This window comes from Nycticebus coucang, chromosome 23, assembly GCF_027406575.1.
Source record: "Nycticebus coucang isolate mNycCou1 chromosome 23, mNycCou1.pri, whole genome shotgun sequence".
NCBI lineage: Eukaryota > Metazoa > Chordata > Mammalia > Primates > Lorisidae > Nycticebus > Nycticebus coucang.
Genome location: NC_069802.1, coordinates 13,994,586 through 14,017,937, shown reverse-complemented (window position 1 = coordinate 14,017,937; position 23,352 = coordinate 13,994,586). Strand labels below are relative to the sequence as shown.

General features: G+C 42.1%; 1 protein-coding gene across 1 annotated transcript in view; it reads left to right on the top strand.

Moving 5' to 3' along the window:
- The window catches only part of KLB (klotho beta), a 43,680-nt gene that overhangs the window by 6,838 nt on the left and 13,490 nt on the right, over positions 1-23,352 (top strand). Inside the window, exons 2-3 of the mRNA XM_053578147.1 lie at positions 17,490-17,994; positions 22,145-22,413. Coding sequence (XP_053434122.1) covers positions 17,490-17,994; positions 22,145-22,413 — 774 coding nt within the window. The remainder of the gene's footprint in view (positions 1-17,489; positions 17,995-22,144; positions 22,414-23,352) is intronic.

Sequence of the window (23,352 nt, the reverse complement as noted above, 5' to 3'; positions counted from 1 at the left end):
CAAGTCGCATACATGGACTCAAAATGAACTTGTAGACTATTCTGGTTTAGAAAGAAAATAATTTAAAAATGTTAAAAAAGGAAAAAATACATAATCATCAACATGATTACATCTCATCTGTATTTTTCTCATGCTAGGAATGAAGACCGCCCCTACTGGCTTGGCTAATTTGTGAGAAACTTGAAAGAGCTGCCCCAAACCATTGTTCTTACATTAACCATTAGCTATTTACAAATACAACACTGCACTTTTTAAAGATTTGTCCTTTTTTTAAATGCAAAATTAGAAAATTGAAACAAAATGTTACAGAAGCAATTTTATCCATTTTTAATTCCATAACATCATGGCATTAAAGTTTGACAAAGTTTTTGGGTGTGTGTATCACTTCATGTTGGGTTTTTTCCCCTGGTTTTTTGGTTTGTTTGCATATCTAAGTATCATATATAGTATTATTTACTGAAACATTTTTTTTTTAGAAATGTATTTTAAGAGAAAACTGTACATCCTACAATAAATATGGAACCAGTTTTTTTTTGTTTGTTTGTTTGTTTGTTTTGAGACAGAGTCTCACTATGTCGCCCTCAGTAGAGTACTGTAGCTCACAGTAACCTCAAATTCTTGAGCTTAAGTGATTCTCTTGCCTCAGCCTTCCAAGTAGCTGGGACTGCAGGTGCCCACCACAATGCCTGGCTATTTTTTTGTCGCAGTTGTTATAGTTGTTTAACTGGTCCGGGCTGGTTTCAAACCTCCCAGCCTCAGTGTATGTGACTACTGCCATAACCACTGTGCTACAGGCGCCAAGCTGAAACCAGTATTTTTAATGCCTTTAAAATAAACATTTAACAGACAGCGCCTATAGCTCAGTGGGTAGGGCACCGACCACATACACTGAGGTTGGTGGGTTCGAACCCGGCCTGGGCCAATAAAACAACAATGACAACTGCAACAACAAAAAATATCTAGGCATTGTGGTGGGCGCCTATAGTCCCAGCTACTTCAAAGGCTGAGGCAAGAGAATTACTTAAGCAATTTGTGGTGGCTGTGAGCTATGATGCCACAGCACTCTATCCAGGGCGACAGCTTGAGACTCTGTCTCAAAACAAACAAATAAATAAACATTTAACATAAAAAATTTGCATCTTTCTTCTACCTAATGTTATATCTATAGTAAAAAAGGTAGGTGTTCTAGGCTTGGAAAACACCACTAAATGTACAAGTTTTACTAAGCATTTTAGTGTACATTTAGTCCTAAAACCAAACCATGGTATGTCATTTAAAAAATGTCATTGTGGGTCATATGTACAATCCTAGCACTGTGGGAGGCTAAGGCAGGAGGATTGCTTGAGGTCAGGAGTTCAAGACTTGTCTGTGAGGCGGCGCCTGTGGCTCAAAGGAGTAGGGCGCCAGCCCCATATACTGGAGGTGGCAGGATCAAACCCAGCTCCAGCCAAAAACTGCAAAAAAAAAAACTTTTAAGGGCAGCACCTGTGGCTCAAAGGAGTAGGATGCCAGCCCCATATGCCAGAGGTGGCGGGTTCAAACCCAGCCCTGGCCAAAAACTGCAAAAAAAAAAAAAAAAAAGACTTGTCTGTGCAAGAGTGAGACCCCGACCCCCCCAAAAAATAGAAAACCCAGCTGAGTATCATGGTGGGCGCCTGCAGTCCCCAGCAACTCGGGAGGTTGAGGCAATAGTCTGAGGTTGCAGTGAGCTATGATGATTCCACTGCACTCTGCTCAGGGCTTAGGGTGAGACTCTGTCTTAACAACAACAACAAAAAATATCGTAAAATACTTTTCCTTACCTGATTAAAATGTGCATTATTTATTAGATGAGAAAATGCCAAAATTTATGTGTATGTATTATTAGCATTTTAAACATTCATAATTTATTCTATGACTATTTGAGATTTATTTTAAATAAACCTTACAATACAATCTTTAATAAATGAACTTACAAAGTAAAAAATATGTCAACAATTTTTTGTGTACTGCACACAAATGATGAAATGACTTTTTAAATTCCTCAGGGGTTCAAGAGATTGCTTAACTCCGGGAAAGAGGCTCTCAGGATAAGGAATGTTGGGAAATCCTACTCTAGGTCAAGGCCTCACCAACTCATTCCTGAGCCTGGAGTAAGCCTGTATTTCTTCTCTTATTTTCCACTTCTATAAGGAGCTTTCCTTTCCTATTTCTTGGCATCATTCTCTCAAAGAAGCTCAAACAATGTTTGGCAGATATTAGCTATTCGACAAGGAATTAAATTGATTATTTTCAACTGAAGGAAAATCTACTTCGTCCCAGAAAGAATTTAAACCTGAAGTGGAATAGAAAAGGGTTGCAGGGCGGCGCCTGTGGCTCAGTGAGTAGGGCGCCGGCCCCATATGCCGAGGGTGGTGGGTTCAAACCCAGCCCCGGCCAAACTGCAACAAAAAAATAGCCGGGCGTTGTGGCAGGCGCCTGTAGTCCCAGCTGCTCGGGAGGCTGAGGCAAGAGAATCGCGTAAGCCCAAGAGTTAGAGGTTGCTGTGAGCCGTGTGACGCCACGGCACTCTACCCGAGGGCAGTACAGTGAGACTCTGTCTCTACAAAAAAAAAAAAAAAAAGGGTTGCAGACAGACACGCACACACACAGAGGCATAAACTTTCTATAGTCTTTCAGAATATGCAAATCAATTATGTATGCCTGTTTTTTTAAAAAGATGTTATATTAAAAACCTACCTTGATGATTATCAGGTTTGGACTTCAAAAAGTTTAAAGAGAAAAATTAATTTAAATTTTAAAAAACAACCTTTCTTCAAACAAGCTACAGACTGTTGATAACTGTTAAACTGAGGCATGTGTTTACGAGTCTTCATTATATTGTTTTTCTAGGTTTGTGTATTATGACAATTTCCATAACTCAAAGTAAAAAACAAATAAGAAGGTAAAGAAAATGTTTTACATTTAAAAATAAAAGAAAACAACCATCTTTATATAGTTCTCTTCTCAAAGGCTCTGTTAAAGTTCTTAAAATTCAGTAGTAGAATTGCAGACACAGCTGTGATTTAAACGCCAATATTCGTATGATTAATAGCTAAGCACTCTTTGCCAACAGACTGCTGCAAGTGCTTTCTTGAATATCAAGAAGGCTGCAACGTTTCATAGGCACATGTAAGCAGACTAAATGTCATTTTTAAGATGCCTTGCCCAACGCCCCCACCAACATCATGAACATTAAGTGTAATATTTTGAAATAGAAATACCAGCGAGTGCCTTCTTAGCTTGTCTTGAAATCGTCAAGGAGCAAAATCTCCAACAATTACCTAAAATGATATTTTGTGGGAAAGAAAGGAATATTTAAAAACTTCCCAGGCCAGGCACACTGGCTTACACCTGTAATCCTAGCACCCTCAGAGGCCCAGGTGGGTGGATTGCCTGAGCTCAAGAGTTTAAGACCAGCCTGAGCAAAACCAAGACCCCCGTCTCTAAAAATAGTCCCCGCTATTTGGGAGGCTGAGTTAAGGGGATGGCTTGAGCCCAAGAGTTTGAGGTTGCTGTGAGCTTTGACTCCACGGCACTCTAACGAGGGCAACGAAGTGATAGAATCTCAAAACAAACAAACAAAACTTCCCATTAATGTTGGGTGGCATGAGAATGACATATCAAAATCAAGTTTTGCAAAGTCTTGTAGCTAAAAAACTGGCCAAGCTTTTTCATCAATGAAGGACCGAGAAAAGGTTAAAAAAAAAACACCAATTACTTTCTACCTTCCACCATTTTCTCCTCCCACAACTCCCCCTAAAAAAAAAAGGGAGAGAGAGAAAGAGCGAGGACAGAGAATGATCTTAATTCTTTTTTTTTTTTTTTTGTAGAGACAGAGTCTCACTTTACTGCCCTCGGTAGAGTGCCATCATGTCACAGGACTCACAGCAACCTCCAGCTCTTGGGCTTCCGCAATTCTGCCTCAGCCTCCTGAGCAGCTGGGACTACAGGCGCCTGCCACAATGCCCGGCTATTTTTTGGTTGCAGTTCAGCCGGGGCTGGGTTTGAACCTGCCACCCTCGGTATATGGGGCTGGCGCCCTACACACTGAGCCACAGGCACCACCCAATGGTCTTAATTCTTAAAGTGAAAGATTGAAACAATTATTACAGAGAATTTTTTGACATTCTATCTCAAATTATTATTATAAGAAAAATATTTTATTACATACTTATTAAAGTGCCAGAAACATACTAGGTATTTTTTAATATATTATCTCATTTAATTCTCACATTAGCTCCACCAGGCAAGTATTCCTAAACCCACCTTATAACTGATAAAACTGAAACCCACAGAAATTTGCTTAAGGTAACAGAGCAAGTAAGTGTCACAGCCAAAATTCAAATCTCGTGCATGTAAATCCAAGCTACTAAGCTTTAACGACCTAGCTAGGTTCAGTGAAAAAGAACAATTTACCCATGTCAGCCACTTGTGTTGGTGCTGACACAGCAAATACTTGCCCTATTAAAGATTAAAACAACCTATCTGCATGTTTTACTTGTCCACAAAATCTGACGCGTTTATCCCCCGACACATGTACTAAAAATGGGGCTTTTCATTCGTCCCCACAATTTTAATTTTCATTTGCCAAAACTTCAGTGTCCCATTAAAATGATGTTAATTCATTTATGTGTGCCCCTGACAATATCATTTAAAGATTAAGTAAATTAGCTAACACAATTATTCATTAATTAGTGAATGCATAGTACCTTCTATATAAATCCCAAGGACAAACTCTAACAAAATACAGCACAGGAAATACTGACCAGACAAGTCCAAACCAGTATGTTATAGATGTTTTGAATCAAGTTGGAATAAATCATGAAAACTGCTTATGGAGAAGAATTACCAAAGACAGTTTCTATAACCAGAATACCATTGTCAGCCATAAAAGTCATGTAAAAAATCTATTTATAGACTGCAATTTATATTCTAAAACCTTCAAGAGAGAAATATTTACGTTTTCTAACCATTAAATAGAAAAGTTATACTTTGGTGAATGATTAACAAAAGTTTAAATGAAGGTAATTATAAATCCTCAGAAAATACTATTGCGATCCTATTTAAACAGCTTGATTTGATATGAGCACTCCTGCACAGTGCTAATGAGCACATTAGACCCAAATGGAGATCAGAAGATATTTTTATTTTCATCATGCTGGATATGATGACACTATAAACTGAGGGAAACTTCACATTACTTTAAGTCATTTAAATTACATAAACTGTACATAAAATACATAAAAAAGTCTTAGGGAGGGGCGGCGCCTGTGGCTCAGTAGGTAAGGTGCCGGCCCCATATACCGAGGGTGGCGGGTTCAAACCCGGCCCCGGCCAAACTGCAACCAAAAAATAGCCGGATGTTGTGGCGGGCGCCTGTAGTCCCAGCTGCTCGGGAGGCTGAGGCAAGAGAATGGCTTAAGCCAGGAGTTGGAGGTTGCTGTGAGCCGTGTGACACCACCGCACTCTACCGAGGGCCATAAAGTGAAACTCTGTCTCTACAAAAAAAAAAAAAAAAAAGGGCGGCACCTGTGGCTCAGTGAGTAGGGCGCCGGCCCCATATGCCAAGGGTGGTGGGTTCAAACCCAGCCCCGGCCAAACTGCAATAAAAAAATAGCCAGGTGTTGTGGCAGGCGCCTGTAGTCCCAGCTGCTCGGGAGGCTGAGGCAAGAGAATCACGTAAGCCCAAGAATAGAGGTTGCTGTGAGCCGTGTGATGCCACGGCACTCTACCCGAGGGTGGTACGTGAAACTCTGTCTCTACAAAAAAAAAAAAAAAAAAGTCTTAGGGAGGGTGGCACCTGTGGCTCAGTGGGCAGGGCACCGGCCCCATATACCGAGGGTGGTGGGTTCAAACCTGGCCCTGGCCAAACTGCAACAAAAAAATAGCCGGTGTCGTGCCAGGCACCTATGGTCCCAGCTACTTGGGAGGCTGAGGCAAGAGAATCGCTTGAGCCTAGGAGTTTGAGGTTGCTGTGAGCTGTGATGCTATAGCACTCCACCGAGGGCAATAAAATGAGATTCTGTCTCTACCAAAAAAAAAAAAAGTTTTAGGAGAAAAGTCATATACTATTTTCTAATGTTGAAAGAAAAAAGATGTAATTAAAACTACTGAACATTGGCCAGGTACGATGGCTCATGCCTGTGATCCTAGCACTATGGGAGGCCAAGGCAGGAGGTTGTTTGAGCTCAAGAGTTTGAGACCAGCCTGAGCAAGAGCAAGATGCTGTCTCTACTAAAAATAGAAAAATTAGATATAGAAAAATTAGCCATATGTTGTAGTGGTGGGCTCCTGTAGTCCCAGCTACTAGGGAGGCAGAAGCAAAAGGATTGCTTGAGCCCAGGAGTTTGAGGTTGTTGTGAGCCATGACGCCATGGCAGTCCAACCTGGGGTGACAGAGTAAGACTGTCTCAAAACAATTAAATTTTTAAAAAATCTACTGAACATTAACAACAAGTCTGTTGCTGAAAAATAGTAGGGAAGCTGAAAATAGATTAGCCTTTCTAACTTATTATCCAGTAAAGTGTAAATTGCAGAAGAAATAATTAAAGTAAAAAAATTAATGGTGTGTGTTGAAAATGTTTGGGGGTAACCCTGAGGTTGGTGAAATCCAAGATGTTTAAGTATTTGGGGGAATTTATTGCTTGGTTATGCTTAGCATCATATCATGACCAGAGATTATATGACCCAAGTCTTAAATAAAGGGCTGTGGTTTACTGTTAACAGTTTTTCTTTAACGTTAATCATGTACCTGTTGTATGTCTCCACCTGGCCCTGTTTTGAACATCAACATATTATTAAAGAGTACAAAATATTCTTTGATAGGGAATAAAATCCAAAATAACTGAACTTCATATTTAAAGTTCCTGGGAGGCCGAGACAGGAGTAGCCCTTAAGCTCAGGAGTTCAAGACCACCCTGAGCAAGAGTAAGACCCTGTCTCTACTAAAAATAGAAAAATTGGCTTGGCACCTGTAGTTCAGTGAGTAGGGTGCCGGTCACACACACTGAGACTGGAGAGTCTGAGGCCAGCCCTGGCCTGCTAAACAACAATGACAACTGCAACAACAAAATATAGCCAGGTGTTGTGGCGGGCACCTGTAGTCCCAGCTACTTGGGAGGCTGAGGCAAGAGAATTGCTTGAGCCCAGGAGTTTGAGGTTGCTATGAGCTGTGACACCATAGCACTCTACCCAGGGTGACAAAAATGAGACTCCTTCTCAACAAAAAAAAAAAAAAAGAAAAATTTATCTCTTTCAAGCAATTCCCTTGACATTTTTAAATTAAAAAAAATGCATTTCTATTTCAAAATATTCAAACAATATAGAAAGACATTAAGTTAAAAAGCAAAAGGTCTCCTCTTTCATAACTCTCTAACCCCATGCCCTAAAAGTAACTACTGCTAGCAATTTGTAATATCCAAATTCTTTTCTGTGTATGTATGTACACATAGCCATTTTTATTTTTTTGAGACAAGAGTCTCACTTTGTTGCCCTAGGTTAGAGTGTCATGGCATCAGCCTAGCTCATAGCAACCTCAGACTGCTGGGGTTCAAGCAATTCTCCTGCCTCAGTCTCCCAAGTAGCTGGGACTATAGGCACGTGCCACAACACCTGGCTATTTTTTCTATTTTTTAGTAGAGATGGGGTCTCCCTCTTGCTCAGGCTGGTCTCAGGCTCAACTGAAGTGATTCGCTTCTGCCTCCCAGAGTGCTGGGATTACAGGCATGAGCCACTGTGCCCGGCCCATATAGCCTTTTTTTAAACAAAATTTGAGCCACATTATTACATTTAGTTTTGATTTATCATTTCGATTAAAATGATTTATCATTTTGATGTAAAAGAACACTGCTTTATTTTATTTATTTCTGTATTTCAAAAGAAATCCTATTACACGTTATAGGTCATCTGAAGGCAGAGGCTAGTCTTGTCAATCTTTTTTCTAAATGTCTTTTACAGTGCCTTGTATTTGTTAAATAAATGTTTTTAGGTTTGAACTGAAGTGAATAATCAAAATAAGTGGATGAAGAGAGGGGATAAAATCATAGCTGGAGTTTGAAGGAAACTTAGATAAATAAAAATGATTTACCTAAACTTATTTTTAGTGATGTCTATAACTTTCTGTAAGGGAAAAAAAATGAAACAGAACAGACGGTAATGCTGATGAGTTCTCCATGTGATTGAGTACCGAGGAGGCGCCCCAGCGGGGTGGGCAGGATGGAGGCTTAATGAGAACATGACTCACACTGCCTCTTTTCTTACTGTTTCTGAGGGGCTTTTTCTGTTTCCTGTCCCTTGTTTTTGTGACTTGTTACATACCCTTTGCATTTTTACAGCCTAACTGATCACCTTCACATCTTAGGCATAAAAGTGTGTTCCACAGGCACATAATTTAATTTGCATGCTACCCTAGTAATGACAGTGAACTACAAGACTGATAGCCTCAGTTCTAATTCTAGCTAACTGAAACCTTGGGCCGTCCACTTATAGGAGGGGACGGTGAGGCTCAGCTTCTCTATCTATAACAGAAAAATTTCTTTTTTTTTTTTTTTTGGCCGGGGCTGGGTTTGAACCCACCACCTCTGGCATATGGGACCAGCGCCCTACTCCTTGAGCCACGGGCATAAATTGGATGAAATGACCTCTCGGCTGCATGCTCTACCTCTGTTTGGTAGGTAAGGGCACAGGGAACAATACAGGCTTGATTCATCTCCTGAAACTACAGGGGTTTTTTTGGCCAGGCCAGGTTCGAACCCGCCATTCCCAGCATATAAGTCCAGCACCCTACTCCTTGGGCCACAGTCACCGCCCTCTATTTCTATTATTAATATTAAATTTCTGTGGCTCTTAATGTCATCACTACTCTGTTATATTTGATGGTAAAAGTCATTCATCTGAGAACCATTTCATTGTTACTTGTTTGAAGGTGGTGCTGTCCTAAATGCTATGCAGCCTCGGTGTCCCCCCCTTTCAGTCTAACATTGACAATGGTGTAAAGGTCCCCATTCTTAGAGGAACAGCCCACTGTAGAGGTGGTCCCTAAGGGATTCATTTAGCCTCTGACACCAAGGAGGAAAAGAATCCAATGCCAACACTACTGGTTCTAAGAAAGTGTGCAATGCAGCCGGGCACAGTGGCTCATGCCTGTAATCCTAGCACTTGGGAAGCTGAGGTGGGTAGACTGCCTGAGCTCATGGGTTGGAGACCAGCCTGAGCAAGAGCAAGACACCCACCTCTAAAAATAGCCGGGTGTTGTGGCAGGCACCTGTAATCCCAGCTACTCAGGAGGCTGACGCAAGAGAATCACTTGAGCCCAATAGTTTGAGGTTGCTGTGAGCTATGATGCCATAGCATTCTACCTGGGTGACAAAATGAGACTGTCAGTAAAAAAAAAAAGAAAGAAAGAAAGTGTGCAGGCTCAGCGCCCGGAGCACAGTGGTTATGGCACCAGTCACATACACCGAGGGTGGCGGGTTCAAACCAGCCTGGGCCAACTGAACAATAATGACGAATGCAACAAAAAATAGCCGGGCATTGTGGTGGGCACCTGTAGTCCCAGCTAGTTGGGAGGCTGAGGCAAGAGAATCGCTTGAGCCCAAGAGTTTAAAGTTGCTTGAGCTGTGATGCCACGGCACTCTACTGAGGGTGACATAGTGAGGCTCTGTCTCAAAAATAAATAAATAAATAAAATAAAATAAAAAGAAAATCAAATGATCTACTTTTACTTCTTTGAGGAATCTCCATACTACTTTCCCTAGAGGTTGTACTAGCTTATAGTTCAATTTCTTTTCTAAAATAGGAAACAATAATTACAGAAGCTGTATTATCATTGGTGTATGTAAAATAACCGAGAAACTTAAGTGATTCACAGTGGACATACATTCAACAGATATTCCATGCCAGGCCCTTCCCTGGGAGTCTGTATATACAACCGTGAACAAAACAGATAAAGTTCCTGTATTCAAGAAGCCATTAGGCCAGTTGTGGATACACACTGCAGGAGCCTGAGACTATTACACCATGGGAGAATCCTCTGTAAGAAAAAACACACAAAGGCCAGGTGTGGTGGCTCACGCCTGTGATCCCAACACTCTGGGAGGCCAAGGTAGGTGAGCTTGCCTGAGCTGACAAGTTTGAGACTAACCTGAGCAAGAGCAAGACCCCATCTCTAAAAATAGCTGGACATTGTGGCAGGTGCTTGTAGTCCCAGCTACTCAGGAGGCTGAGGAAGGAGGATCACTTGAGCCCAGGAATTTGAGCTAGGCTTAAGCCATGGCACTCTACCCAGGGCAACAGAATAAGAGGCTGAGTGTGTGTGCAAGAGGAATCACGAGAAATTACTGTAGTCTTAGAGATTCAGATTCCTTTTTTTCCTAAGACCTCATTAGGGAATTTATCTGAAAAGCTTACCTAGAAATGCATGCAATTGTAATGTGGCTTCCCAACCCAACTAGGACATTTACAGGGACCTGAGCGAGTGAGGGGCTCTAAAGCTTCGGCTTCACTGGGTTCATGGTAAATCTGCCTTTGCTGCAGGCCCTAGAAGTGAAAGGTCTTGTTTTATTATTATAATAATTATTTGTAATTTCCATGATGCTTTCTGTTTTCACTATCTTCAACTCATTTTTCCTAAATCCTGAGGAAAGGTTTTTTAAGTCACCAACCCAGACCATTTTAGCTTCAGTTACACTGTGAGATACGGTCCTTTTACATAAAGTAATTACTATTAGGATCACTATTGCTAATGTAATAGCAACAGAAAGCTTAAAATGTCATTCTCCCGTCTACAAAGATTGCATGCAAATGTTCTCCCGAGGCAAGGAGAACTTCAGTGAAGCATTAATTTACTAATATTCATTTCTTTGAACCTCTCTTCTCATATGGAGAAACCTACAGATGCTTCATTTAATCAAATTTTGAACTTTATTCTTGATCTTTTTGCTTGTGTGCTGCCAGGTTTAGATTCTGGTTCAGCCATTACTATAATTTAATAACAGAATTGAAATTATAATTCTATAATAACAGGATGCCTGTTTTGAAGGAATAAATATATTTGAGTTTAGTTTTTATATAATTCCTACGGGAAAATCCCAAAACAATACAAACTGAGAAAAATTAATGATTTGTTAGAATAATTTGAAAATAGAATGATTGAAAAGAAATGGGGAGGAAAATTTGTTAAAATGTAATTACTGATGTATTTCAACTACAGAAAATATGAATGTGAACTATTAAAAACAGGATGATAGGCGAGCACAGTGGCTCACGCCTGTAATCCTACCACTCTGGGAGGCCAAGGGAGGCGGATTCCTTGAGCTCAGGAGCTTGAGAACAGCCTAAGCAAGAGTGAGACCCCATCTCTGTTAACATTAGAAAAACTAGCCAAGCTTTGTGGCAGGCACTTGTAGTCCCAGCTCCTTGGAAGGCTGAGGCATGAGGAGGCATGTTTTTTTGTCTTTTTTTGAGACAGAGTCTCACTTTGTCTACCCTGGGTAGAGTGATGTCATAACTCACAGAAACCTCAAATTCCTGGGCTCAAACAATCCTCTTGCCTCAGCCTCCCAAGTAACTGGAACTACCAGTGCCCACCACAATGCCTGGCTATTTTGAGATGGGGTCTTGCTCTTGCTCACGTTGGTCCTGAACTGGTGAGCTCAAGCAATCCACCCACCTTGGCCTGGGCTTACCCCAGGATTATGGAGTAAGCCACTGTGCCCAGCCTCTGAGTTTGCTCTTTGGAAGTACCACTTCAAGTTTATATTTACATCATTTTCATAGGTCTTTGTATATGTGATTGCCTCAATGCAGCTTCACAACAATAATACTCTAGGATGTTTATTTTCAGCTCAGCATACAGGGTTAAATTGCACAAGAACTTTTTGACCATTCTTTATATAATAAAGGGGAAAACTAAGGTCTCTGAGAGGGAAATGATTTGTTCAATATCATAAAGCTAATTAGTAGCATTAGAGCCCAGGTCTCCTGCTTTAATGACCAGGGTTATTTCCCTAATTGCACCATGCAGGTGAGTAGCATCTGTATATCATTCTGGACGGCCATTTATCCCCAGATAGACCCAGCAGGTTTTGCAGCAGATGGTCAGAGAACACTCACACCAATGGACAGAATGTGCCAAAAGCAATTTGGGAATATTTAATAAAACAATTTTAAAAATAGGTAGTTCATTCCTGGGATTAATGAACAGAAATAATTTAAATAAATTCAAAGCTATTCGTATATGCCCAGAGTTAATTATTGCAACATTTTATGACGGGAAGAGAGAAAGAAGCAAAGAATGAAGGAAAATAAGGTAATTTCTATCAAAAGACAGAGAGGACTAAGTAAATCATATTTCATCAAACTGGTAAATTGTTAGACTGTTACTGCTAAGATAATTATAAAGAGTAAAAACAATACGGAAAATATTTAAAGTGATATTAGCTGAGAAATATATCTGGGAAGTCTGAAAGGGAATTCAGAAATATAAAAATATTTTGTTATACACGTGGAGCCATCCTCTTGCCTCAGCCTCCTGCATAGCTGGGATTTGAGGCACCTGCCACAACGCTAGGCTAATTTTTCTATTTTTAGTAGAGATGGGGTCTCAGTCTTGCTCAGGCTGGTCTTGAACTCTTGAGCTCAAGCAACCTACCTGCCTTGGCCTCCCAGAGTGTTAGATTACAGGCATGAGCCACCGCACACAGCCACTTTATTAAATAGCTTTAAAACAGATATGTTTACAGTTCACATAAAGATATTTCAGCCAAAAGAAGATTAAAACCATGCAGAAATTTGGAAATCTAACTTCTGAGAAATGACTGGGGATCTGTGAGATGTGCTAGGTTTGTTCATCTGTTCTCAGCCCACCCTTGCCACCAGGGTCCCGCCATGACTTCCCGATCTCTAATCCTGTCTTCGTCTCTGTTTCCAAAGTTGTGCCTGCTATCTTATTTGCTTCCTATCACCCACAGAATTTATCTGAGTCTGGACTTCCAGGGGCATCAAAAGGCCGTGTTAGACTGGAGGAGGGAACAAAATGAGATAGATATTAAGCCCGAGCTGTCTCTCAATGACATTAGGCCCTGATAGCTGGGCTCAAAAAGAAAAAGCAGCTGACTTTCTCTTTAAGCTACTGAATCTAAAGAACAAAGGTTGAAGCTCCCTTAAATCAATCATTCCAAAGGTAGATGGCCTTGTACAAGATAGAGGATAACCTTGGAAAGTTGTAAAATGGCTGTTGTGCAAGGTTGCAGGGCCCAGGTTACACTCCCCTATGAACTGATTTTAGTTTTTCCAACAGATCTCCTTTGTAAATGTCTGACTGAGAACGCTCTTAGGTAGATATCCCTGTTTCATCATGGTTTATACCAAACTCACTATCTCAGAGCAAAACACTTTTTACCTTTTTCCTTGGCAAACAGGATCAAGCTATAAGCATAAGCGCTGTACAGAGAACCTCCCCCACATTCTCTCCATGAGAATGAAGAGGCTGTCTTCAGCCCAGAGCAAAGATAACCTTAGATACCTTGATAGCCTATACAAATAGCAGCAAAGGTGAAAGAGACACCATGGAACACGAAGGTCACCTTGGGGCCTAACAACATACACGTATGTATGTCCAGAAAACTTGTCTGGAAAGCCATTGCAAAGGCACAAGTCTGTTGTCTCCTAAACTCTACCGTTTCTCATTCAAATGCTGATATAACCAAGATTTTATCTCAGTTTAGGTCAGTTTTCATATAGTTAGTGAAATATGCAATAGGACATCTATTTTGAAGAAACTTCTTTTTTTCCCTGTTAGGACTGTTAATTCCTATAGGGCTCGGTTAATACATTCATACCGATTCCATCTACTCTCCGTTTAGTGTCTGCATGGGCAAGATGACAAATGTGCAAGGCAGCTAGTTTACAGCTCAAAATGTTACACATATTCAGTGCTTTCCAGTTTGTAAATCAGAGGTGCACAACAGCCCTGAAGAGTGTGTCTTTTCTGGATGAAAGCACTAAGACTACCAGACTGTTTAGACTGAAGGACAGGATGAAAGCCTCCTTTGAATCCTAGTAATGCATGACTACTTTAGCTTTGAATCAGGGAAAAACAGGTGTGAGGGGTGGGGGACACGAGAAAGCAGTTCTAAAGATTTTCTGTTGTGATTCTACCCCAGAAAAGCTCAAAAGAGCTGCTGAGACCATTTAAAACAGAATCTCCCCCATTATTCCTTTCAGAAGCTCTCCTGTTGGGCTGGGCACAGTGGCTCAGGCCTGTAATCCTAGAGGTCTGGGAGACCGAGGTGGGTAGATTGCTTGAGCTCATGAATTTGAGACCAGCCTGAGCAAAAGAGCAAGACCTCGTCTCTAAAAAAAGTCCAGGCATTGTGGTGGGCAGCTATAGTCCCAGCTACTTAAGAGGCTGAGGCAAGAGGATCACTTGAGCCCAAGAGTTTGAGGTTGCTGTGAGCTACGACATCACAGAACTCTACTGAGGTCAAGAAAGTAAGACTTTGCCTCAAAAACAAAGAAAAAAGAAGCTCCCTTAGTGCGGCGCCTGTGGCTCAGTGAGTAGGGCGCCGGCCCCATATGCCGAGGGTGGTGGGTTCAGACCCAGCCCCGGCCAAACTGCAACAGAAAAATAGCCGGGCGTTGTGGCGCGCGCCTGTAGTCCCAGCTGCTTGGGAGGCTGAGGCAAGAGAATCGCATAAGCCCAAGAGTTAGAGGTTGCTGTGAGCCGTGTGATGCCATGGCACTCTACCCGAGGGCGGTACAGTGAGACTCTGTCTCTACAAAAAAAAAAAAAAAAGAAGCTCCCCTATTATTTCTTTCAGAAGCTCAACTTCAGGTTGGAGGCATGGGAAGAGGCTACAGCCTCAACATTTCTGGGAGAGAAAAGCATTCTCTTTTTTTTTCAGTTTTCACTGGGGCTGGGCTTGAACCCATCACCCCTGGTATATGGGGTGGTGCCCTACTCCTTGAGCCACAGGCACTGCCCAAGAAAAAGCACTCTTAAGGCTCCTTGGGAACAATGGGTGCTAAATGGTTCCAGAATCTTCTGACAACAATCAGATGGAAGGAAAGGTAGACAGAAGTAATATCTCAAGGCATCCATTCCTCCAGAAAATCTTTTTTTTTTTTTAGTCTCACTATGTCGTCCTTGGTAGAGTGCTGTGGCCTCACAGCTCACAGCAATCTCAAACTCTCCAGCTTAAGCGATTCTCATGCCTCAGCCTTCCAAGTAGCTGGGATTACAGGTGCCCACCACAACACCTGCCTATTTTTTGGTTGTCACTGCTGTTTGGCAGGCCTCGGCTGGGTTCGAACCTGCCAGCTCCAGTGTATGTGGCTGGCACCTTAGACGCTGAGCTACAGGCACTGAGCCCAGAAAATCTTTCAGCGAATGATTTAAATCACCTTTTCTCACATAAATCTGGGTGGCACCAGTTTTGGAATACCCATCTCTTACATCAATGTCCACTTTCCCCACCCTAACAGGATTTATGGAACATTTCCAGTGTCCACAGGATCTATCAAGTTTGAATCTGTATCTCATATGTGATTGGTTTTGAGCTACAGAAAGGCAGTTTGAAATAGTTGATCCTGACGTTAAAATATCTCCATCAAGTGAAAGAAAAGCTAAAGAACAAAACTGAAAGCAGCCTCTGTGGGATAAAAATAATAAACACCTAGATAGTGGAGAAATTGAGAGGTCTGAGCAGAGACCTCCAGAAGTAGGCAAGTGACATCTGGAGGCAGCTGTCACAGAAAGGAAGGACCTTGGCATTAAACTGGCCTACAGTCCTTAACTGCAGTCCTTAACTAGGGTCCTCCTTCAGCTGTGGTTCGTGGCTCTTAGCTGGACCATGCCTTCTGGCTTTTACTTATTATTTTTTTATTTAATGCCTTCCTTACGCATTTTATGTGTTTCTCTTTCACACATTTTAGCATTATTTTTCCCAACAAAGAATTTTCTGAGGCCAAGTTCCTGTGCCATATATTCAGCCTCTCAGGGAAGGGCAAGCCAGGCATCGAATGAATGTTCAGGAAGTACTTATTAAACAGACCGGAAATCCAGCGAGAGGCTCTGTTATGAGTAGTGAGAGCTCGACTGGCAATGGACACTCTGGGAGTAGCACTAATAATAATATCCACCTTTTGGCAGACCCTTCTCATACTCTGTTCTTTGCTACCTACTTCATAAACATATATATTAGCTCTAAAATCTGACAACCACCTTACAAAGGATGCTACTGTTATTAGTGTCATTCCATAGCTGAGGATACAGAGAGGTTTCAGAAAGGGCAAGTAACTTGCCTCAGGTACAGAGGAAGCACCTGAACTTCAAGCCCAGGTGTGCCTACCCCAAAGCCTACACTCTTCCCATTGGTTTTCTGCTTTGGACAGCACCTGCCACACTTTTATGATAATAGTGTGCCTGGCACTGTTCTAAAGCTGTTTACATACATGAATTCATTTATTCCTCACAACAAATCCTAAAAGGTGGGCTCCATTTTTATCCATTTACAGGATTTGGAGCCTGTGATGCCCTCGACTTCTAAATTAGGACCAAAGGGAGATTCTGTAGAACAGTGAATGGGCACTGCTCTTTTATGTAGAGGAGGTAACCTTATAATGTAGGTGGGAGTTAAGCAGAGAAGTAAGGGGGGGGGGGGGCCCTGGCTGGGAGTTAAGCAGAGAAGAAAGACAGAACCTGGATTAAGGTTCTCCGCTGCCATCCTATAGTATAAATTTGATTTGATTTCATTGATTGATTTTTTTTTTTAACAGAGTCTCACTTTATCACCCTCAGTAGAGTGGCATCACAGCTCACAGCAACCTCCAACTCCTGGGCTTAGGCGATTCTCTTGCCTCAGCCTCCCAAGTAGCACCTGCCACAACACCCGGCTATCTTTTTGTTGTTGTTGCAGTTTGGCCGGGGCCGGGTTCGAACCTGCCACTCTTGGAATATGGGGCCAGTGCCCTACCCACTGAGCCATAGGTACTGCCCAATTGATTGATTTTTGAGACAGAGTAACCATGGATAGAGTGCTGTTGCATCATCATAGCACATAGGAACCTGAAACTCTTGGGTTTGAGCAATCCTCTTGCCTCAGCCTCCCAAATAGCTGGGACTATAGGCATGTACCACCATGCCTGGATAATTTTTCTATTTTAGTAGAGACAGGGTCTCACTCTTGCTCAGGCTGGTCTCAAACTCCTAAGCTCAGAAGATCCACCCACCTTGGCCTCTCAGAGTGCTGGGATTACAAATGTGAGCCACCATGCCCAGCCTTATAGTATTAATTTTAGGCTGGAAGCCCTGGAGGTACATGGCTACCAGGCCATCAGGGCACCCTGGCACCCTCCCCCTGCCGTCCTTTGAAGCATTAATTTTGTCCATAGAAAGCCCTTTTGCCAGCCATGTATATAGCCATTGTGAGCAAGGTCAGTAAAGATCAATAATATTTTCTTCTTTTTAGGCTCATTCGAAAGTTTGGCATAACTACAACATAAATTTCCGCCCACATCAGAAGGGTTGGTTATCGATCACATTGGGATCCCATTGGATTGAACCAAACAGATCAGAAAACATGATGGATATAGGCAAGTGCCAAGAATCCATGGTTTCTGTGCTTGGATGGTTTGCCAACCCTATCCATGGGGATGGCGACTACCCTGAGGAGATGAAGTTGTTCTCCGACCTACCTCTTTTCTCTGAAGCAGAGAAGGATGAGGTGAGAGGCACAGCTGACTTCTTTGCATTTTCTTTTGGACCCAACAATTTCAAGCCCCTAAATACCATGGCTAAAATGGGTCAAAATGTATCACTCAATCTAAGAGAAGTGCTGAACTGGATTAAACTGGAATATGACAACCCTCGAATCCTGATTGCTGAGAATGGCTGGTTCACAGACAGTCATGTGAAAGCAGAAGATACCACTGCCATCTACATGATGAAGAACTTCCTCAACCAGGTGCTTCAAGGTGGGTTGCACATTAGTTCAATTTAAAAAAAATATCTTTTTTTTTGGTTGTTGTTGCAGTTTGGCCGGGGCTGGGTTTGAACCCGCCACCCTCGGTATATGGGGCTGGCGCCCTACTCACTGAGCCACAGGCACCACCCTGTAAAAAAAATATCTTTAAGACTTACAGGATATTTATTTTTATATGCATATTTTAATATTTTAATGATAAAAAGATATTAATGTCAATTTTTTATGTATTTTTTTAAATCATAGCTGTGTACATTAATGCAATCATGGGGTACAATGTGCTACTTTTATAAACCATTTGAAATATTTTCATCAAACTGGTTAACATAGCCTTCACAGCATTTTCTTACTGTGTTAAGACATTTATATTCTACACTTAGTAAATTTAACACGTACCTTCGTAAGATGCACCGTAGGCATGTTCCCACCAATCACCCTCCCTCCACCCATCCTGCCCCCTCCCTTCTCCTCCCTCTCCTCTTTCCCCTTCTTCCTGGGCTATAGTTGGGTTAGAGCTTTCATATGAAAGCTATAAATTGGTTTCATAGTAAGGCTGAGTACATTGGATACTTTTTCTTCCATTCTTGAGATACTTTGCTAAGAAGAATATGTTCCAGCTCCATCCATGGACTTACAGGATATTTAAAGCCACCTTAGAATATATGAATATTATTGGAGTTTTTTTTTTTGTTTGTTTGTTTTTGAGACAGAGTCTCAAGCTGTGGCCCTGGATAGAGTGTCATGGCATCACACAGCTCATAGCAACCTCTAACTCTTGGGCTTAAGTAATTTTCTTGCTTCAGCCTCCCAAGTAGCTGGGACTACAGGCTCTCACTACAATGCCTGGCTATTTTTTGTTGCAGTTGTCATTGTTGTTTTAGCTGGCCCGGGCTGGGTTCGAACCCGCCAGCCTCAGTGTATGTGGCCGGCGCCCTATCCACTGAGCTACCAGTGCCATCTTCCACGTCCTTTTTAAAATAAGTTTAAGGAAAAATAATTTTGACTGGGCATGGTGGCTCACACCTGTAATCCTAGCACTCTGGGAGGCTGAGGCGGGTGGATTGCCTGAGCTCTTGGGTTCAAGATCAGCCTGAGCCAGACCGAGACCCCATCTCTAAAAATAGCTGGGCATTGTAGCAGGAGCCTGTAGTCCCAGCTACTTGGGAGGTTGAGACAAGAGAATCACTTGAGTACAAGAGTTTGAGGTTGCTATGAGCTATGACACCATGGCACTCTACCAAGGGTGACAAAGTGAGACTCTATCTCAAAAAAATATATATATAGAAAAAGAAAAAACAATTTCAGACTAGAGCTATACCCATTTTAAATTTTTTTTGAGATGTCTCACAGCAACCTCAAACTCTCAGCCTCCCAAGTAGCTGGGACTACAGATGTCCGCCACAACGCTCTGCTATTTTTTGTTGTTGTAGTTGTCATTGTTGTTTAGCTGGCCCAGGCTAGGTTCAAACCTGCCAGCCTGGGTGTATGTGGCCAGCGCCCTACCCACTGGGCTACAGGCCCCGCCCTAGAGCTATATCCTTAATTGGCAAGAAGATATTGTTTCATTCTTTAGAAAAGACACAATACTAAAAGAGATATGTTTAAAGTTTCCTAACAATATACAACTTACGATCTATTACATCAAAAAGTTTCCTAATAATGGTATTTTATAGTCAGGCATGGCGGCTCACGCTTGTAATCCTAGCACTCTGGAGACAGAGGTGGGCAGATTACCTGAGCTCAGGAGTTAGAGACCAGCCTGAGCAAGAGTGAAACCCTGTCTCTATAAATAGTTGGGTGCTGTGGCAGGCACTTGTAGTCCCAGCTACTCGGGAGGCTGAGACAAGAGAATTGCATGAGCCCAAGAGTTTGAGGTTGCTGTGAACTCTGACCCCATGGCACTGTACCAAGGATGACAAAGTGAGACTCTGTCTCAAAAAAAAAAAAAAGTATTTTATTTTAAGATGCTGAACATTTTTCTATTTATTTCTTTCTTCTTTTTCTTTTCTTTTTTTTTTGAGACAAAGTGTCACCCTGGGTAGAGTGCTGTAGTGTCCTAATTCACAGCAACCTCAAAAGTCTTGGGCTCAAGTGATTCTCCTGCCTCAGCCTCCTGAGTAGCTGGGACTATAGGTGCCCACCACAACACCTGGCTATTTTTTAGAGACAGGGTATCATTCTTGCTCAGTTTGGTCTCAAACTCCTGAGGTCAAGCATTCCACCCACCTCGGCCTCCCAGAATACTAGAATTACAAGCATGAGCCACCGCACCTGGCCTTGAACATTTTTCTTGAAATTGTCATCCTTATATTCTGTAACATCACTGAATGATCAAAAGGTCTGAAGACAAGCTGAGTAATTTCTACTGCTCCTGGAGATTTCTTCTTGCCCCCACTTAGAACCTCGTTCCTTTTCTATTACTCAAGTAGTGACATCTACAGATGGTTGATAGAGGTAATGGAGCAGAAGAATATTCAGGTGATGATGGTTCTGTACCCCATGAAGTTGGGCTCTGTTTCACTCAAATATAAAGGAATTCTCTGTGCACCTTTTGAAAATTCTGTAGCTTTCTTTAGAAGTCAAAAATCTGAAGGAAAACCCCAGGTTCTGCAGAACAAAGCCTTCAGGGAGAGGCCTCAGAGACAGTAGGACCCTTGCTACCACAAGTTGCAGGAAGGAACAGCATGGAACGGAGCCATGCCCCACCATGGGCCACATGCACATGGTGCCCAGGGCAGAGGACAGTGCCTATAGGGCCAGGGTCAAATGCCATGCAGGGAGGCAGAAGGGGTGCCCATTCCCCAGGCACCCCCATTACACTCCCCTCACAATCCTACACCACCAAGGAACTAGAAACAGTACCTACTAAAACATATGTCTTCTTGGAATCTTTTTGGCATGCATTTCTCTCCCTCTTAGGAAAAGAATGTCAATAATAAAACCCAAAAATGGGGGCAGCGCCTGTGGCTCAGTTGGTAAGGCACCGGCCCCATATACCGAGGGTGGCGGGTTCAAGCCCAGCCCTGGCTGAACTGCAACCAAAAAATAGCTAGGTGTTGTGGCGGGCGCCTGTAGTCCCAGCTACTCGGGAGGCTGAGGCAAGAGAATCGCTTAGGCCCAGGAGTTGGAGGTTGCTTGTGAGCTGTGTGAGGCCACGGCACTCTACAGAGGGCCATAAAGTGAGACTCTGTCTCTACAAAAATAAATAAATAAATAAAACCCAAAAATGCAGAGATGAAGCATTTCTATGAGAGAAATGAGTGCTTTTAAGAAAAGAGAAATGATTCAAGGCTGATTTCAGTATTTGTTGTTTTGACTTCTGCTGTTGGTTTTTATGTTACATTTTTACCCAATTCCTAGAAGTTACCGAATTAGAGTTTTTAAAGCTATAAAGGTCCTTAGAGATAATCTTTTCCAGTCTTTTCTCTTTACCTATGAGGAAACGGAGACCAAGAAACTTGCCCGGTAGCCTCCTAGAAACGTAGCAGGACAAGCCCCTGGGCCCTCTGCCCCTCAGCCCAGCTGGCTACCATTCTCTTACATCACTTTGCTTCATTATTTTCACATTCACTTCTGTCAATTCTAAGAGTGATTTTTTTTCAGTCCCTGAAGAATAAGTTTCATAGAATAGATAGCATGTCCACAACTAGGAACCATACCAAACTGGAAATGAGGAACTCTTGGACATGAGTAGACAAATGTGTTGATCCCAAGGGTTCTGGAAATTACCATGCCCCCTGACACAGATTTGCACACATTAAGTCTAAGAGATATTTTTAATTTGATCCATTAAGTGTGTCATTCACTTGTTCAGGGGTCATGGGAGCACTCTTCTGGATAAAAGTAACTACCAGGGTGGCCCCATATGCCGGAGGTGGTGGGTTCAAACCCAGCCCCAGTCAAAAATTGCGAAATGAATAAATAAAATAATATGAATAATGCCTCCATGTTTATTAAAAAAAAATAACTACCATTTTTCGAGTATAAACATCAGTTTTCTATTTTATGTAATGGAGCTGCAAATTAGAAAAAAAGGTCAGTTTCACAATATGCTTTCCCCTGGCGTGTTGTTAGTGAAATTATAAACGTGAACTAGAGCATTTAGGCCTCTGAACACCTCTGCTTTTTTTTTCTCTGTGCAGCAATAAGGTTGGATGGAATACAAGTGTTTGGTTACACTGCCTGGTCTCTCCTGGATGGCTTTGAATGGCAGGACGCTTATACTACCCGCCGAGGATTATTTTATGTAGATTTTAATAGCAAAGAGAAAGAAAGGAAACCAAAGTCTTCAGCACATTACTATAAACAGATCATACAAGAAAATGGTTTTATTTTAAAAGAGTCCACGCCAGATGTGCAGGGTCAGTTTCCCTGTGACTTCTCCTGGGGTATCACTGAATCTGTTCTTAAGGTAAGTGGCTACTTCCAACTCAACCATAAACTGGAACAAAGGGTACACAATATTTTATTTCATTTACTGAATGACACTTAAAAGATAGCCTTCAGATGACATCAAATACCATGATTGTTTGAAGGTTATGAAGGAGAGTTGGGAAAAAAGAAGGGAGGAAAAGAGGATAATTAGTGCTTACCAAGAACCTATTACAGCCAGAACTCCTACCTGGCAATGGAGATGGAGGATAGAGGAAGCTACCTTCAGAAAGTGTAGTCTAGGGCGGCGGCTGTGGCTCAAAGGAGTAGGGTGCCGGCCCCATATACTGGAGTTGGCGGGTTCAAACCCAGCCTTGGCCAAAAACTGCAAAAAAAAAAAAAAAAAAAAAACTCGGGAGGCTGAGGCAAGAGAATCGCTTAAGCCCAGGAGTTGGAGGTTGCTGTGAGCTGTGTGAGGCCACGGCACTCTACCGAGGGCCATAAAGTGAGACTCTGTCTCTACAAAAAAAAAAAAAATAGTCTACAGGGAATGTATAGTCATTTTTGTCCAAGGCATTTGTTAGTAGAGTCAAAATGAGAGGGAAAAGGCTTGGCGCCCGTAGCTTAAGCAGCTAAGGCGCCAGCCACATACACCAGAGCTGGCAGGTTCAAATCCAGCCTGGGCCTGCCAAACAACAATGACAACTACAACCAAAAAATAGCCGGCGTTGTGGCGGGCACCTGTAGTCCCAGCAACTTGGGAGGCTGAGGCAAGAGAATCACTTAAGCCCAGGAGCTTTACCCTCCAGGGTGACAGCTTGAAGCTCTGTCTCAAAAAAAAAAAAAAAAAAGAGAGGGAAAAATTTTTGGATTTTTGTTTTGCCAAAACAAATTATTAGCAGCCCTTTATTTCATTGATTCTTTTTATTTGATTGATTGGGTAAGTTGCCTCATTGGGTCTCCATATCCCAGCAGAGCC